Source organism: Pseudomassariella vexata (assembly GCF_002105095.1).
Source record: "Pseudomassariella vexata strain CBS 129021 chromosome Unknown BCR38scaffold_10, whole genome shotgun sequence".
NCBI classification, from domain to species: domain Eukaryota; kingdom Fungi; phylum Ascomycota; class Sordariomycetes; order Amphisphaeriales; family Pseudomassariaceae; genus Pseudomassariella; species Pseudomassariella vexata.
In genome coordinates this window covers 1,112,926-1,130,404 of record NW_024467965.1, presented here as the reverse complement: position 1 = coordinate 1,130,404, position 17,479 = coordinate 1,112,926, and the positions used below count along the sequence as shown (strand labels likewise).

The window sequence follows — 17,479 nt, the reverse complement described above, 5'->3', positions numbered from 1 at the left end:
ATGGCGTCGTCTTGTAAGGAAATACAGCGTTTCGTCAGGAAGAATTCGAGTTCTATTGACGTTCCCTGAAGGTCATCAAGCTCTTCCTCAGCTTCCTCGATATGCGTCTTGAGTGACCTGATTATGCCGATTACGTGTGATAACCATGGCGTCTTTAGTATTAAGCTGCTTCTCGATTTCGGGATCAGTCGTTTGAATAATAATATCCTTTTATTTGTAGATTATATGCATGTGTTGCCTCCAGTTATGCCCACACTCTGTACAGGTTTCGTTGCTTCACAATGCACCCACACTCCATGAGGTTTACATGGCCAACGACCCCCCACTTGAATATTTTTAAACCTGCAGTTGATGTGACAAAGGAACTATTATAACGCCGTTGAACACCCCCGACACCCTTCAGCTCGACACAAGTGACGTTCTTACAGGCCGTTTGTGTCTGTCTAGAGCGTGTATCTCGATCTCGATACGGTCGAAATGGAATTCGCTCTTCAGAACTTCTTGCTTGCTTTTATTCCTACATAGCGCTTCTAAATTCTTGTTTTTACTCATATCAAGAGCCTTGGGGTCACATCGAGCACATGGCTGATCAGCAAAGCCTGAAACCTCGCGCATATTCTCGGTGGTTGCGTTGCGACTGCGATACAATGTGACCCGAGACTTGGTGAAAGACACTTATTCAGGCTTGCACTCGGCGACCGCCACGAGGCAGTCTCCTGGGTTGCGATCAAGCAGTCCTGCGATGATGCCTCGGTTGGTCTTCTCGCGCCGATGATGTCAATGTACTGTCCGCCCTAGTGAAGTACCACCTTTCTAAAGCTTGATTTCTCAGTTGCATCTGCCAAGGCCGCAGGATATGATTTTCCGTGATTCTTTGAACTTGGTAATTAGTTGATATAGTCCAGTAGGATCCCGGATTGGCACTCAAATATCGTCCAAATAAGTGGCGAGGTCATCTTGAAGGTCGATCTTGGTCTACAATGCGGGCTCAAGCTGATGCTCCAGGGCTGCGTTCTCCAACAACCTGAAGGAGTCGTATGCATGCGAAAATCAGTTTCATAGTTTTAATTATGGATCTTTCTCTCCATATTTTGCCACTGGTGGTAGAGCTTGATGAATGTCGGAAGAAGGTCGTTCAGAGGTTGTACCGTTAGTACAGACTGTCCAACACTGGTGCCCAACATCTTCGGTATACGGTTTGCACCCTGCACGCCGGTTGAAGTGCTCAGTGGGCTTTCGAGATAGGTGACTAGTCGCGATAGTTTGGGTTCAACTTGATCCTGGCATCTTTCAATCGTGTTGCTGATTGGGAGGCTGGCAGCCAAGATGAACCGGGTGCCAAACGTCCACCCCCGCAACCACGTGAATATCGCTTCCGCTTTTGAGGGCATCAAGCGAGAGGGTTTGGTTTACATCGCTATTTCCCAGATTGAGACGCACCTGCTCTGTTGTGATGTTGAGAACCACCGCGCCTTCCACAAACTTGTTGCTTCGGCATGTAGACTTCAAGTAGTATTCAGACCCGACAATAGGTACCGTGTTGGCTCCAAAATTGGCACGAAGGTTTATATTGACAGCAAACAAGGTGAATTTGTCTTGAAGCGAGTCATTCACTGTCAAGTGAACTTCGCGTGAGTTGTAAACGTTAATGCTGAGTATCTGAGGGCTGCGGGTCCCTGAAACCAAATTGGTCGCAGAAATAAGCCCGTACGATCATCATCGGTGCCAATATCTGTCTGTGGTCTGCCCTAAGGCCAATCGCGTCTCGCCTGTGTCTAGAGACATGGTCGATGGTTGGCTGTACGTATTTGTGATAGGACATGTTGAGGTAGAGGCAGTTACCAAATGTGCACGGTGAAGTTGGTCGGAAGACAAGTAGTGATGCGAAAGACGAGACTCAAAAGATTTGCAGATTTCAGAAATAGGCGTAGAGGGTTCAGTTAAATGACATCAAGAAAGAAACGCCTGAAGTTAGATGAAGGTGGTTGCAGGATGTAGTGAAGGGAAGGAAGTTAAAAATAGTAGAAGTGATAGACGAAGGTCTAGTGAGGAACAAAACGAATATGAAGATGAGCAGCCTCAATTTCTATGAATCAGGCAGCAGGGCCTGAAAGCAGGAAAGTGGTGACTTCTTAAGGTAGGTTCGGTGTGATCAAACTTATGCCAGTATCGATGTGACTGGGGGCTATATCATAATATTGAGCCGTCGACACACATGTCATGTATAAGGCAGGCATGGCGGAGGGGAAGGGTTATTTGAACGAGGAGCAACATCTGGCACCAGGATCACATACGTCTAAATTCTCAATTCTTGTTTAAGGGGTTCCTTCCTCTCCCTGAAAATAAACGAGTGGGCGCCATTGCACGTCTCAGTCAGCGTGGCAGCCTCAAGTATGTGAAGTGATATACAGGTAAGTGATAAGAATCCACAGTAGTCTCTCGACCCGGGGCCTTGTTTCATTTTCCTAGTGACACCGTGCTAGCATGCTGCTGCTAAGGCAACTTTTACCCCTGATACAAGTATTCCTGCCCGATGACATAGGCAATGATGTTTTCCAAAGCCAATAGGAATTTTTCTAGACTGTCAGCTGTCCGACAGAATTACTTACAAGGCCTGCCTCTGATTCTCCCCAACCGGTTGACCTTCAGATCAGCCAACTCATATTGTGGAGTACCATTGTGCACTTGCAAAGGCGAATAAACAGGAAAGCATCATATAACGAGCAAGACCGAGTTTGGGAAGGGTATACCTTGGAGAAAGTAACTATAAGAAGAAATATGCCTTCGTCGACCTGCGTCAGACACTCATATTGAGCCCAAGAGCGACTATTAAGACAATTACGGCTTTGTGACCATGATGGGCGCATCTCAGAAATGAGTATCATAGCAACGCCCGAATCCAGGATGTTCTAGGATCCATAGGCCTCGTACCTTGTCAGAAGTTGACGATTTTCAACGGAAGATATGCACCTGGCTTCTCGCTTCAGTGGATGAAGTTCGGCGTGGTAGCACCCTCTGATACCTCATTTTCGATTTTGAACACAGGCAAGCCTTGATCTCCCGAAGCAAAGATGGCCTGCTTGTGGTAGTTGCTTGACTGTCTCCCACAGAGTGATACCTCATTCCGCTGCTGCCAGACGGCTAGACAAGGTAGGAAGTATACTTGGCCATGGTTGCGACAGTACGTAGCCTGGAGTTCGAAGGACCTGTGCTGCTGCTTCAATCATAGTCGAAACCAAGTGTTTCGGGCGCGATGCCAGTTTGTGACTGCACTCGAGCACATTGCAAAGAACGCTTTGCCTTAGTTGGCTCTTGAGCATCGGGCATACCGCGACCTGCCCAAGCAATGCTACGTTGCCATATCAAGCAGCGCTGAATCTTTACTGTGACGAGCCGTATAACACGATCTTTTTCATGATGTGGGCCTCCCGAATTTCACTGGTAGCTGTATGATAATATCTGACGGCCATAACCTTCAAGCAAACGATGAACCCCCATGCCAAGATGACGTTACATCCGGTTGAGGAAAGTGGCATTCCATGACAGTGATTTTCAACTCCCACGATAGGTGATGCCATGCATGCATTATCATGCGTGAAGAAACTCTCGTCGCTAGCAACTTTGTCATAAGACTAGTCCCAACCGATTAAGCCGCAGACGAATCATCTATCAGTTCAATATATCACTGAAGCAAACTCTATCCATTGCGCACACTCGCTGTCTCGACCTTGCAAAGAAAGACGAGATGGCACTCACAAAGTACGCATGTAAGAAGCGAATCAGCAACCTATAGCCGAATCCGGCCTTGAAGCCGTGACTGCAGCTGTCAGGTGACATCGTGAAGCATGCCACAGAGTTCTAACCACATCAGCCAATCCAAAAGCCGGTCAATACTGCAATGCGACGCCCACCTCTGGATCTGGCGCAACCTTCACGGCGTTTCCCGCCATCGTGGCTTTCCGTAGTATCTCTACCCAACTCTCGCAGACTCTGGCTACGCTCGCAATGTGACAGTAGTAGCACAGTCGAGCCTCAAAGAGAGGGAAAGCGCGTCCATTTGAACCCTACGAACTGTCGCGACTCGCGTCCGACCACCACCTTTTACCCGCGTCGCGTGTGGTGTGGTCTAGTGTCTTTGAGTGAGAATGTAAACACATCGCCAATTTTGTCAGTTGTCAGTATGAGGAGCGAAATGACCCATCTATGAAAGGAAAGTGACAATGTAATGAAATGTGATTGACTGGTGTCTGAAATGCTGCAAATTTTGCCGTCATAGCTACTTTGCTACGCGCCTCGAGGCAAAAAGAGATTCGGATCTGGCCTGTCCAGGGATTGGCCTGCCTAGTTTTTTCTTCCCCATCGGCATAAAGCCCGATATTGGAGGTCGTGGGGCACAATTAGAGCTGCCTTTCCTCTGGTTTACTTAACTCACCTCAAGTACCGGTTGTCCTGATATTTGTTGACGTTGTCGTGGCCCAGAGAGGTCTGGAACAATAAGCTTGTTCGATGCCGGCGCGGGCAGATGGAGAAACATCAAGGGTCTGGGAAGGAACACCATGTATGCCACGCGTCAGGAGAATGATTTCATATCGATATCATATCGATGGCTTCCACACGAATGCCAGCCTGGGACACGTCCTAGATCCGGCCAGGGGTATCCCGAATAGCTCGCGAAATGAAGCTCTGACCTTAATTCATCTCCGCACTGACTGGGGGTCGTACCTCTGGGATTTTTACCAGGCTGCCAGGTTATGGATAGAGTTCAGTTTCGATGGAACTGTTGGTGACAATGCGCGAAGCCGACTGTGCGTGCCGGCAGATTGACCGTCGCGCCAGGTGGTTCGTCAAAATGCGGAACGACTTCTTGTAAAAATGACATGCAGTAGCGGCGGCCATTGCCGAGTGCGCCTGAATATCAGCGACTTGTGCGACTCCGGCCTTAATTCTGAGAGATTCAGCTCGTAACAAACTAACGCCCCCAGCGTTGGAGATCATTGGCGAGGGATTGTCAAGCGCGCAATAGCCTTGGTCACATTCGTGAGAATGGATGAGGCCTGCAATCAAATCCTGCACACCTGCACAACGCCAGACGAGCTAACATGCTTCTAGGAAACGCAAGCGCAGAACGGCAGCTGACGAAGCACAGCATTGATGGAGCCTCTCTTGGGTGGTATTCAGAGGTCGATGTGCCTGCAGAGGAATGCACATGACTAGAATTAGATATCGTGGTGTTAAGCAGGACTCGGATACACCGTAAAAGATCTTGAATTAATTGTAATGTCGACGATATGGCGAGTTCGGACCCTCAGTACCGAGTTGTTTAATTAGTTCATATGCAGTCGGATGAAATCAGTCCTCACCGGCATAAAGCAGGATCGAGATTACAAGTTGATAGCTCCAAGGCGACGTTTGCTTGTAGTAAGTGGTGCTATTCGTACTCGGCGGGAGCCAACTCCACCGCAATCGCGTGACGGCAACAAACTTGAAGATGCACCGGTTTCTTGCCGTCGACTGGAGGGGAAGATTGTAAAGAGAAGTCAAGGCTAGCCCAGTCTGGTGATAGAAAAGCGCTTTCGTGAAGCTTACAGCCTAGAGAGAAACTCATCTTTGAATTATTCATTCAACTTGGATGTAACAGTGTTGCACACCGTGAGACACCGTGTATGGCTCGTCCCGACGATCAGAACACAGGGGACTGTCGGAAATGTGAGATCTGACAAGTCCAACTATGTGCCTCCAGCCGCCAACAATACACAACGTCGTAATATCATTCGCAATCGTGGCGTACGGCCGGCATTGTCGGCGTGAAACTCCAGCGTCAGTTCCGGTGATATTGGATAATATATCGAATAGCTTTTGTGACTTCTCGATAGGCTGCATGTCTTAAATCTTGGTCAATTAATGCCTTGTTCCCGTTTGCCTGCCGCGATTCAGGGGTAGAACACCACAGACCGGGAACCAACAAGCCATTTAGGTCAAGCGTCAGGAACGGAGACGGGATGATTGGCTCGCGGAGCCAAAGACCGACCCGTCGTGATGGACGAGCAGCTGTGCATGGGGATCGACTTGCAGATGAAAGCGCCTCTGGAGCCAGTGGCGGGCGTGGGAATACTGCTGGCTGCCAAGTTGCGAGGGGTTCTGGCACTGTGAGTGACCCCTCCAACCCAGGAGGGGTCATCGTTGTAAAAAGTTGACGATAAGCTCTGATGGATCCATGTTTCCTTATTGGCCTTATCATCAATTTTTTGCCCTTCGCATATATTAAAAATATTCATAGAGACATCGACTTTGTGTCGTTGGAAAGAATTAACGCGGCATTTGGAACAGCGTTTGTCAATTTACGCAAGGACGAAATGCTCCCAAAGATGAGACAAACGGGCAGGACGGGCTTATCACGGAAGACCGTTTGCCGGCGGATTTGACGCCTCCAGGAATTTGAGACAATCCTGTGGGTCGTATTTCGCGTGCTGCTGGAATTTCTCTCGCTCATAATGGAAGCAAAGAACCAAGTACACCTTCAGGTAACTCGACGATGAAGGGTTCAGCGGTTGGCTATCTCGTCGTATGTCAATCAGCCGCCCGTCACTCGCGCTGCGGGTTGATCACCCGTTTCATCCCCACGTTCGTTCGCGGAGGCGTTTTTCCAGACATTTGTCAAGCTTTGCGTTGCTTTTTCCTCGTGTCCCCACTCAGGGGTTCCGGCGGGGCACGGCGAAATATTACCCCCAACTTGTACGACGAAGACGCGAAATGGCCTGGGTTGGTTCGAGGAAGACACGACTGTCTTACTGTCGTAAGGCGCCCGCGCGAGCCTGTAGATCCAGTCGGTGATTGCCAGCATGTTGCTAACGGGAATGGCAAAGCCGCAAAGCGCAACATAGGAGTCGTAGAGAATGGCGCATCAATTTTACGATCGTGAGATGGGCGACTTGGCGACAAATCGTTAGATTACTGGATGCCATTAATGTCAACATCTAAACTGACCAAAATTGGGTGTAGCGTCCATCATTGGAAGTCATGATGTCAAACCAGAGGAAGTCTAGAATGTTTTGAGGTTCCGAGTCCCGAATCATCGAAGTTTGAGTGGATCTGCTCCTCATGTACTTCGTGGAGGGGTTTATCGAGGACATGTGATGCATCTTGACCCCATCAGACTGACTGGCTGTGGTAGGGGAAAACGTCAAAAAGTCAAAAGAATGCAATAGGAGCTCGAGGAAGTTTCAGGAGTAGTACACATTTCTAAAGTTGTTGAACTATTTCGAGCCCGCCTTCCTTCGCCTCCAATGGAACCACGCAACGAGCGCTTTTGGTCCAGGAGCCCGGCGTTTTGGGGGACGGATGGCAAAGAAGGAACGGCGGCCAAGCCACAACTAACCACCGTGAGGGGGATTTTCAGGAGTTAGGGTTCCCAAGTCCAAGGTTGACAGCGGTAGCCCATTCATCTCAAGAACGCTCAATACCATCTCATCTGACAACGCCCATTCACAACCCGTCGGCCTCAAGGACCTGATCCCGGTAATGCTCAGTGGTGCTAATGATTTTTTCGCATGGATATGCCCTGCTGCTACTCTCTTCCAGGGAGCCGGGCTGATGCTGTGGCTCTGTTCCATGATTTACCCCTGGGGCAAGCGCATTCGCTAAGCAATTGCAGAATACACCTGCACTGTGTGCTTGGTCGTCGCTTTCTTTTGTTTCTGTTTCTGTTTTATGTTCTTTTGACGAAAATTCTGTCAGCTGAATCATCGAATGTGTTGTCGTGGTCAGAGAATCTGAGCTGTGCTGCGGGTATCTGCATTATTTGCAAGGGTCATTACAAGTGCCGCTGCTCGCCGTACAAGTGCGAGATGGTGTGTTTCAAGGCTCACACGGGTTATGATGGCTTGGCCAGGCATCTTAAATGCACACCGGCTCAACGAAAGGACTTCAGAGTCCTCGAGATGCAAACCAGAGGAGCAATTTCAAACTATCCGTTAGCACGTAAGCAGATGTAGTATAATATACGTTTACTTATTCTGAAAGTTGTCTCGTTGTTCTTACTGATCCACAAGCAAACGGAGTACAATAAACCGGCATTGCATCTTAACTGTTGACAAGTCAGTCCACCATGGAAAAACACACGTTCGTTTTTGGTGGAACGGGTAGAAATTGAGCAAGAATTGAAGCCAGCTCTTATGAAGTTGACGGTGCTAGAAACACTGTCATCTCCTGGCTGTCGCACGCCCTAAAAGTCCCCCGCTACCCCTGCACGCTACTTTAAAGAATGTCCAATGTACCTTCATTTCCACCGCTCGGCTTGCCCATTTCTGGCCAGTGCTCAGGAACTTGGTTCTCGCATCGGCGTCTACCTACTTGCGGTTCTGGGGCCATGTCTCTTGCTTTCCTTCTCTGCGTGCATCTTCTCTTGAATTCATTCTTCCGTCAACACTCACTCCTCTTCTTTTTTTCTCTACCGCTACTCACCACAGTCACTCGTTACCGCCGTCCGGCAGACAACCGACCACCCGCAACGACGACCAACAAGGCTTCCACCATCACGAACAAGTCTTGGAAACTACAAACAATCGATCGAGCTGTGCAGACTCGAGCAATTGAACGAGACGAGCAAAAGGGACCCTCTGCAAAGTAGGACCAGACCACGCTCCTCTGGCATTCAACACGAGTTGGCAAATATCCCATCGCACAACAACACTCGGTTATTTCCACTCCAAGACCAATCTGAAAACCAAGAACCACGCAAGCGCAGGCCCGGTATACAGCTTCACCTGCCGCCAGCCTACTTTGCAGGGAACCATTGGACGCCTGTGCGACGGACACGAATACAGTCGCAACTTTTGCACCAAGCTTATCATGCCAAATACGACAACGTAGAAGCCAATACTTGTTCCACTCCGTATTTGTCAACTCGAATCTTGTTTCTCGCGGCTGCGCTTGAACTCAATTCAGACTGCACTCACCGAGCTTGGACCGGCCGATTATCAAATTGACAGACCAGGCCCTTTCGAGAGGTGAAACGCACCCGACACATTCTGTCAATCTTCCAGGTAAACTTGCCCAACAATCCTTGGTTGCCTTTGTCGATATCCTTAATTCGTCCCGTTCATTGCTATCAACCGCAAAAGATGGGACGTGCTTGCAATGCCTTGGCACTGTCAGAAGCCTTGAGGTTACTAGCTTGACCAACATGGTTGCTGTCGTGGCCCATCTAACCATTTCTATATTCCAAGAACATATTGCTGATCTTTGGTTATCATTAGTAGAGACTTCGCCTTGGGCATTTGCGACATTTAGTCTGTGGCATCTTAATCGGTAATCCGTCGTGCATATTCAGAAGAAGAGCAACGGAGACGTTCGATTGCGGGCCTCTACTGGACCCAATTTCTACACCTTCTTTTCTGTCGTTGATTGTGAGCGGCCTTTAATGGCACGCGGAACGTAAGCAGCTCGCTCAACTCTCTCGATACTTTCCTTAGCCACGGCGTGGGCGAATTGGGAAGCACCGCAATCACCCTTGCAACCGGCACGCTCGAATTTCAGCCGCTCGTGGTTCACGATGAATCGATTTAGAACCAAGAAGAAGGGCAAGGACGAGATCCCGCCGCCTCGATCTTCCCACGAAGAGTCGTCCTCGTCGAGGTTTCAGTTTAGAAAAGCTAAAAAGCCGCAGGAAGAGCCGAAATCAGAAATCGATATCACCGCGGCACTACCACCGAGTGATGATTTCCGCACCAGCTTGCTGATGACTGGCCTGTCGGCCCGTTTCTCTATGCTAAGAGAACAAGACGATCCCAACACCAAAATTGGAAAAGCCAGTGATGACAGCGTTCTCTTTCCAAAACGCCAGTCTAGGCTGACCGACTTTGGAACATTCGGGGGGCTGACAGACATTTCTGAGGTCGAGTCTATCAGAGCTCCATTTGCACGGATAGACTCGTTCAACTCCTCGGATGCCGACTCCACTCATGGGAGTGTCATGACGCGGGCCAAGCCTAACGAGGGTAATAACCTCTTCGGTGGCAGGCAGAAGATTTACAAGATCCCGGCTGGTACGTCCTCTTCCAAGGCTGTAGGAGGAATGGGCGGCAGGGCTCTCTACGATGATGATGTTGCAATGTCGGCATTCCAGAAATGGAAAAAAGCTGAGCGGGAGCGTAAGCTTTTGGAGGGCGAGTGCGCCGAGGGTGAAGACAATTCGAGGCGCCCATCAACCGAAGAGCCTGAAATTCGGCCAGAATCACCGTTTTCTGGAGTGTACGACCGGAAACGAGAGACCTCGTCGACCACCTCGTCTGTTCCATCTATGGCACGTAACTCCACAGCCGCGACGTCTGTGACCTCTCAGCAGCCTACGCCTTCGCAAAAAGAATGGCAATCGAGTTCGACAGCCCCTGCATCCGCGAATTCCACATCTGCGAACTCGACCACGACGCTTGAGAGGAATTTCACCCGGACACGGCGCCTCTACGAAACTGGCCTCAACCATGACTTGCACGAGTCCCAGACGTCGGCCCTATCTCGCATTGATACACTGACTCGTCGTGGAGCCAAAGGCTCGCGTACGCCAGACATAGGTCAGAGCTCGCCCTCGCCCACTGCCGGCGTGTTCGCGGAGCGGTTCGGCAGCGAACGCCGAATTCTCACCAAGGCTAGTGCCCCAAATTTGCGATCAATGAGTCCATCAACTACCGTGTCTTCATCAGGCACCCCGGATCTGGGTATCCGAGTACTTAGCATCAGCGAGGAGAGGCCCAACTTCAGTGGAGCACCACCATTGAGCCCCCCGATCAGTGAAACTGAAGAAATCTCAGGTCTTGCAATTGGGCCAAACGATCGGGGCAAGGCTACGGCCATGGGCGTTTTCCAAAAGCCATCACATCCCTACGATGAATCCAAATATGCACAGCGGCAATTGCAGCTTCAACAAGGACGAGACACCCCCACGCAGAGATTTCGCACTGGATCCAACGCTTCATTTGTGACAGACAGATCAAGGTCGTCATCATCCGTTCAGAGACAGCCCTCCGAACCCAAAATAGACCCGACTTATTCCCAGACGCAGCCTTCGCCACGGGATGATCTTTCATCTCCAACCTTCTTGTTGTCCGATGACTCCGAAGGGTCTCCTGTCGCAACTCAGCAGGCATTCTCTCCACCACGCATCATCTCACGCCCAGCCGATCACGAACACCCAGCGCTCCGTGGTTCTGCTCTGCCAACGCCTTTGTCAGTTTCCTCCGGGCCGAGTGCTGGAACATCACCAATCGCAGAACCATCCCTAACGGTAGTCCCCGCCGTTCACGCGTCTCCCTTGGACTCTCCGACTCTCGGCCCAACAGTCACGTCATCCACTGGTCTCAGTGGGATGGTCCGCCAACATCTGCGTGCAGATAGTGGCGCGTCATCCATCTACGGTGGGGTCCCGGCAACTTCGGGTTTGGAATCCCGTTTCCCACTGGATCCTGAAGACTCTCACACCCTGTTGGATTTTGCTGCCAGATCAAACCCCTGGGAATCCCAGGACAGCGCGCGTGAATGGGACTCATCTTATTCTGGGTTTGAAGGCAACGCAGATCAGAGAGGTCGACGAACTTCAACGGTGGCTAGAGCCAGAAGGGACGAATCTGAGTCTGCTGCATCTCGAAGTGGAAACCCGAGAGAGTCGGACGAATTTGCCAGTCAACTTGCGGACGGTGCGCGCAGGGTTAGAGAGAGGCTCACAACATATGTTGAAACGGATAGTCGTTCGACCTCGCCTCACCCGCCCAGCGAGAGTAAGGAGGTGATGAGTCCGCAGCCTCCCGCTCGGCCAAATCCACTGGGGCTCTTGAAGTCAAAGTCCAGTCGTGGATCTTTGATTGAACGAAGCCGCGACCCAGTCTCTCATTCAAAATCGTTGAAGATGATAGGCATGAATGGTCGTTCTGCGTCTCCCCACCTGCAGAAGCACTCTTTCGACGAGGTCACGGGTCTAACTTCCACAAAGGAGGAAAGTCCAAGGAAGATGTCAGCTGATTTGGTATCAGAAGATGGCAGTAGAATGAATGGTGGTGAGGAACAAGCAGGTATTCGTGCTTTCAGACAGGCAAGACGTGACCTACAGAGGCTTAGGGAGCAGGATACTCAGCAAAAGCACTACGCACCGCCTCAAGGGGCGCTCACAAATCCCCTAGCTCCTCAGACAACGCCTCTCAAGGAGCGGGCTCAACGACAACAGAACCCAAGTCGAGAGTGTAGACCACCGCCTCTTCACTATCAACAGCGGGCACCAAGTGAGGACTCACGACCAGGCAGTTCCCGAGCAGGTTCCCGAGCAACCTCACGAGCCGATCGCGACAGAAGTGGCTCCGAGTCGAGCGGTGAGCAGCCGCGTAGTCGGCCACTACCACCACCAATGCGTATGAGAAAAGGCTCATCCGATGAGAATCGACAACTTGGACCGACAAGCAATAACACGCCCATGCTGCGCTCTCCTGGTCTTCCTGGGACCAACATCAGGCGCTCACCGATCATGCCCCCTCAAGGCTATCCCGGCGCATCGCCGGCAAGAATTAATCCCACTCATTACAACTCAAGTGGCAACCTCGTGGTTCAACATCCTCGAGGTTATGACTCTGGGCAACCTTCACCCATCTCTCCAATCTCATCGCCATACATATCCGGGCCAACCACGCCAAACCCTCTGCCATCGTCTCTTCGCCCGACCGCCCCTCCCACCCCAGGTGTCAACTCGGACGGTTCAGAGGTTCCGGGCTTAAACGACGCCATGAAGAGGACTGTAAAGAAGAGGGATATATCTGAGCCCACTTTTGTCATGTCAACATCTCGGGTGCCAACCGTGGCGTTGCCTCCACAGGCAGCCGCGAATAGATCACGCAGTAACAGCCGCTCGCGGTCCAACAGTAAAACAGAATCGTACATTGCACCACCTTTGCCACCTATTAACCCTCGACGGCGACAGGACAGCACAAAAACACGGACGGTATTTGGGAGTCTGGTTGGGCGCAAGGGTGAATACATGGACGAAGGAGCCAACGCGAGCACTCCAAACCTGGCAATGACCTATGGCAACGGGACTGCACAAGGCTTCAACGAAGAGAACCGTAGCATATTCTCCACTAGCGATGACGAGAATCCAAAGCCCGAACGGCGCCGAATTCGCAAGATGACATCGGAGGGTAGTTCAACGATGCCCACTCGTATGCGAACCAACATGACTAATAACAACAACAATAACAACAACAGCAACATCCCGGTGTACAACATGCCACCAAAGAACAACAGCCAGGCGTACAACATGTCGCCTCCAGCTTCTCGAATGGTTGTGACGCAGACCATGAACCGCGGCATGCCCGGTGGCATGATCTAGCACGCCCACACCTCAGCAACATATTTCTCTTTAATTTTACCAGTGCCTATTCGTAATTTAGCACGTGCGGGCGTCTCTCTTCGGTCTTGACGATACATGATGAGATACCTCGATCTTTTTACCATTTTCACGCTCCACGCGTTTACTGCTTCGTCATTATTGTAAATTACATTTTGTGTATATCTTATTCTTTATTTGGGCTTGTACGTCGGGGAATGATGGGGGAGTTGTCGTTACTCATCTGGGGCTGGACTCTGAGCTGAAGCACAAAGTAAATTAAACACGGGATTGGGGGTAATACACACAGGAGGAAGCGCTGTGGGATTATTGGTCTGTGGGAAAAACATAAATGACAGCAGGGCATTCCAAGCAGTACGATTGGCGGCGCCTTGTCCACGAAGGATACCTAGAATGCGGATGGCCTCGTGGCTCAATGTTCTCTTTGATCAGAAGACGGAACAAAAGATAGCGTGTCTATTAGCAAGAAATGGACAATATGAAGCCAACCTTGTCGCACATGAAAAGTGAGATACCCGAGGTGATGTGAGCAGTATACTTCGTCTCCATTGAATGTAAACTTCGAGTGGTCGATCGACAGTCCTGAACGGGCAATTGAGGGAAATCTACCTGCTGATAAGTCTCCTCGCTCGAATGTGAATTGGCTACGTTCCATTCAGCCCACATCACGGGGTGCCTCGTTTACATCTCACAGTCCTTCTAAATTTCCATCTCAAATTTGTCAGACCAGAATCCCGCTAGCATGGCTGACATACGTCCCGAGGAAAGATACCCACTTCGAAGCTTGCGTACACATCGTGCGTATACTGCCTTCATCCACACCGTTCATCTATTCTCCTCCGTTTCAATTGTTTTCCCGCAATCGCCTCGCCTATTCTCTCTAAGGCAAGAAGGTACTCTGACAATCTCACCTAGTGCAAAGCAACTCTATCCCCATCCCTATACTACCCCCCTATAATCGCCAAACTAGCCCCTTATCTCTGGAACCACCAGTACACCTACCTCTCCCCATCCACTCCACGTCCTGGACGACGACGCCGGTAACGCGGTCGAGTACTGCATCGGTTACCCCGACGTGCACGCCTTCGCGGTGGCCTACCCGTCTTATGTATCGCAAGTCCTGGAACCCGTTGTCTTTCGTCCGGCGCAACGTGACGAGAGAGAGGAGTGGACGGTTCTGGATGATGGCATGGCGGGTGGGCAGATTAAAGCGAACCCCGTCACGTTGGCGCAGACGACGTATAAGGTCGGGTCGTTGTTTGAGGGGACGGAGCAGTTGACGGACAGATGGAGGGCGACGACGCATGTTGATTTGCTTGAGGGCTGGCAGGGGAAATGGGAGGGAGAAATTTGGTTGAGAGGTTTGTGGACAGTGTGGAAGAGAGTGGAAAGAATGATGTCGAGTGGGAGAACACTGGGGTTGGCGTGGAGAATTGGAAGGTGGTCAAGTTTTACGAGGGTTGGGTTTAGGATAGTTGAGAGGCTGTGGGAGGAAGGTAAGGGGGTGGATGGAGGGGAGACGATCCATAGTGTTAGGGATATTGACAAGACTTGATGATGGGCGGTTAAGGTTCTGGTCTGCGTGTTCATCTGGAGGCCCGGGTACTGGTCGTTGCGGTGTAGGCTCGACAATAGGGGCTAAAGGTTGTGCCATGCGTGCCAGTCTTGAAATTCGGTTGCATTTGAATGGACAGCCGTGGCGTCGAGATGGTTATGAAGTAGAGGGTCAAAATGCAGTTCTTCTAGAAATATTTGCTTCATCTATTGGAGCCATGATTGAGCAACAGCTGACTCAGGACTCTCTAGTCTTAGATTTCTTCTTCGGTTCCCCCTTCTTCGGTTCATTCTTAGACCCAGCTTTGTTCTCTTAGTCGCCTCCCTACTTCTCATACTTCTTGGACAATTTGGAAGCCTAGTCGCAAACTCGTTCAAATTATTAGCCCAAAAGATCCGGGCAATGGGACTATAAATTACACCGGACGAGAAATCCCCGAACGCAAACATCCCGGACATTAACTCCGCCTATTTCCTATTTCCACCGAGACCACACTTCGAATCGGCCTCTCTGGAGCATAATCAATAAATGACCTGACGTAAATTTCATTTTTGACTGAGGCCGCACTTCGCAATTGTCCACATTCAGGAAGTATCGGGAGCATGTTCAATAACTACCTCATATGCTGTTACGCGTTATTGATATATGTACGGCACGGCACAGCAATTCAAGGAGTGCCCGTTTCTTGGATGTTGCTAAATGGTCCGTCAGCGCTGCTCTTCCTATGCAAGATTACCGTTGCGGCATTCCTTGCGCTGTGTAAGCGCAGATGGGGTTATACATATTCATTTCTCTGTAGAAGCTAGCCTAACGCCAAATGCAAGTCTAGCAGCATTGATGAAAGAATTCGTTCATCATCCGGAATCAAGATAATCCCCTTTTTCGCAGGGCCTGAACTATAACTTCGCAATAGTGGTAAGCGGGGAAATGGTCTCCCTTGTACTTTTCTCAAAAGCCCAGCTGGTCAGTTAACGTCCGAATTGTTAAATGCCCACTCACCTACTTCATACACCCGGAAACCTATCATCTCAGACGTCCATCACATCCTTCGGTGTGCCAAATCCAATAAAAAGCCAGTTTCGTTCCCAAAAACTCCGCTGTGTGTAGACGCCAACTAGTTCGACCGTCGAATCACTTACCACCCCACATCCGCATATCATGGGTTTCATCTATAGTCAGCTCTTCAAACGGCTTCCCTACCCGGCGGAGTCCTACGCTGGCAAAACGGTCATCGTTACCGGTAGCAACGTCGGCCTAGGCAAAGAAGCGGCGCGCCACTTCGCCCGTCTGGGCGTGAGTACCTTGATCCTCGCCGTACGCAGTATAGAGAAGGGCACCGCCGCCAAAGAGGACATCGAAGCGACCACCAACTGTGCCAAGGATGTCATCCAAGTCTGGCAGCTCGATATGGCCAGCTACGCCAGTGTGCAGAAGTTCGCCGAGCGTGTCGACTCCGAGCTGAACCGCGTCGACATCTTCATAGCCAACGCCGGGGTGGCGAGACTGAAGTACGCAATAGTCGAGGAGGACAAAACGACCATCACGATCAATGTCGTCTCGACGTTCCTGCTGGCAGCGCTCGTCATGCCCAAGCTCAAGGCGACGGCAGCCCAGTTTGACACGCGGCCGACGTTTACCATCACGGACTCCGAGGTTCATGCCAGGACACAATTACCGCAGAAATCGGCGCCGGACGGGGAGCTATTTGTCACCATCAGCGGGAAAGAGACGGCGGACAAGTATTTTGAGCAACAGTATCCTGTTTCGAAGCTGCTCGAGGTGTTCGGCGTCCGCAGCATTGCCGAGAATCACCCTGCCTCCGTGTCTCCTGTCACAGTCAACTGCGTCAACCCGGGACCGTGTCATTCTGAGTTAGATCGTGATTTGAAAACGTGGGGATTCTGGTTGAAGAAGCTGCTCTTAGCACGGTCAACCGAGTATGGCAGTAGGACATTAGTTCACGCCGGGTCTCAAGGGAAGGAAACGCATGGCCAATATTTATCTGACTGTGCCGTGGCGGAACCAGCGCCGTTGGTTACGAGTAAAGAGGGTAAGGAGTTACAGGACCGCCTGTGGGGTGAGTTAGTGAAGAAGCTAGATGGCATTAAGCTGGGTGTAACGAAGAATTTCTGAGTTGAAGGGCAATATGATAGTCGAGATGCATGTTGTAAACTGCAGTTGAAGTCATGAAACCCAAGATAAAATCGAGAGATCAGAACAAACCTAGAGTGCAGCGTCTTGCCTCGTTCAAGGTGTCGAGTGGCTCGATTTATTCATGGAAGACCTCCGAGACTTGGACTTCCAGCTGAACCTGCAGCTCAAAGCCTGGGGATGGTCCATCGCCATATCTGGTCCTCAGCGATGGATCGTATAGGCGCAGTAACGAAATTAGCGTAGTATCCAGCATCATTGCTGTGTCTGGCAATTTTCTGAAAGATGACAGAGTCGTAAAGTCAAGCTCACGTTGGACTGCAATGACTGGAATGCTGACTTGCACTGATTGTGGGCTAAGTCTGGCAGATGTGGTGTGGCTGGCATCATTG

General features: G+C 50.6%; 4 protein-coding genes across 4 annotated transcripts; 3 read left to right on the top strand and 1 right to left on the bottom strand.

Annotated features, from left to right (window-relative positions):
• Positions 1-5,663: 5,663 nt before the first annotated feature.
• Positions 5,664-6,184, bottom strand: BCR38DRAFT_440430 (uncharacterized protein). The gene has a single exon (XM_040860702.1). The coding sequence runs from the start codon at positions 6,176-6,178 to the stop codon at positions 5,819-5,821; it is 360 nt and encodes a 119-aa protein (XP_040713582.1). The 5' UTR covers positions 6,179-6,184; the 3' UTR covers positions 5,664-5,818.
• Positions 6,185-9,550: 3,366 nt separating this feature from the next.
• On the top strand, positions 9,551-13,363 carry BCR38DRAFT_459370 (uncharacterized protein; the record flags this gene model as incomplete). The annotated part of the gene is made up of 3 exons (XM_040862277.1): positions 9,551-12,368; positions 12,405-12,909; positions 12,961-13,363. The coding sequence occupies 3 exons, from the start codon at positions 9,551-9,553 to the stop codon at positions 13,361-13,363; spliced, it is 3,726 nt and encodes a 1,241-aa protein (XP_040713581.1).
• Positions 13,364-14,123: 760 nt separating this feature from the next.
• BCR38DRAFT_411372 (uncharacterized protein) lies at positions 14,124-15,252 on the top strand (the record flags this gene model as incomplete). The annotated part of the gene is made up of 4 exons (XM_040858571.1): positions 14,124-14,178; positions 14,267-14,274; positions 14,352-14,742; positions 14,918-15,252. The coding sequence occupies 4 exons, from the start codon at positions 14,124-14,126 to the stop codon at positions 15,250-15,252; spliced, it is 789 nt and encodes a 262-aa protein (XP_040713580.1).
• Positions 15,253-15,717: 465 nt separating this feature from the next.
• BCR38DRAFT_440417 (putative short-chain dehydrogenase) lies at positions 15,718-17,427 on the top strand. The gene is made up of 2 exons (XM_040860701.1): positions 15,718-15,832; positions 15,936-17,427. Exon 2 carries the CDS (start codon positions 16,095-16,097, stop codon positions 17,067-17,069), a length of 975 nt encoding a protein of 324 aa, XP_040713579.1. The 5' UTR covers positions 15,718-15,832; positions 15,936-16,094; the 3' UTR covers positions 17,070-17,427.
• Positions 17,428-17,479: the final 52 nt, after the last annotated feature.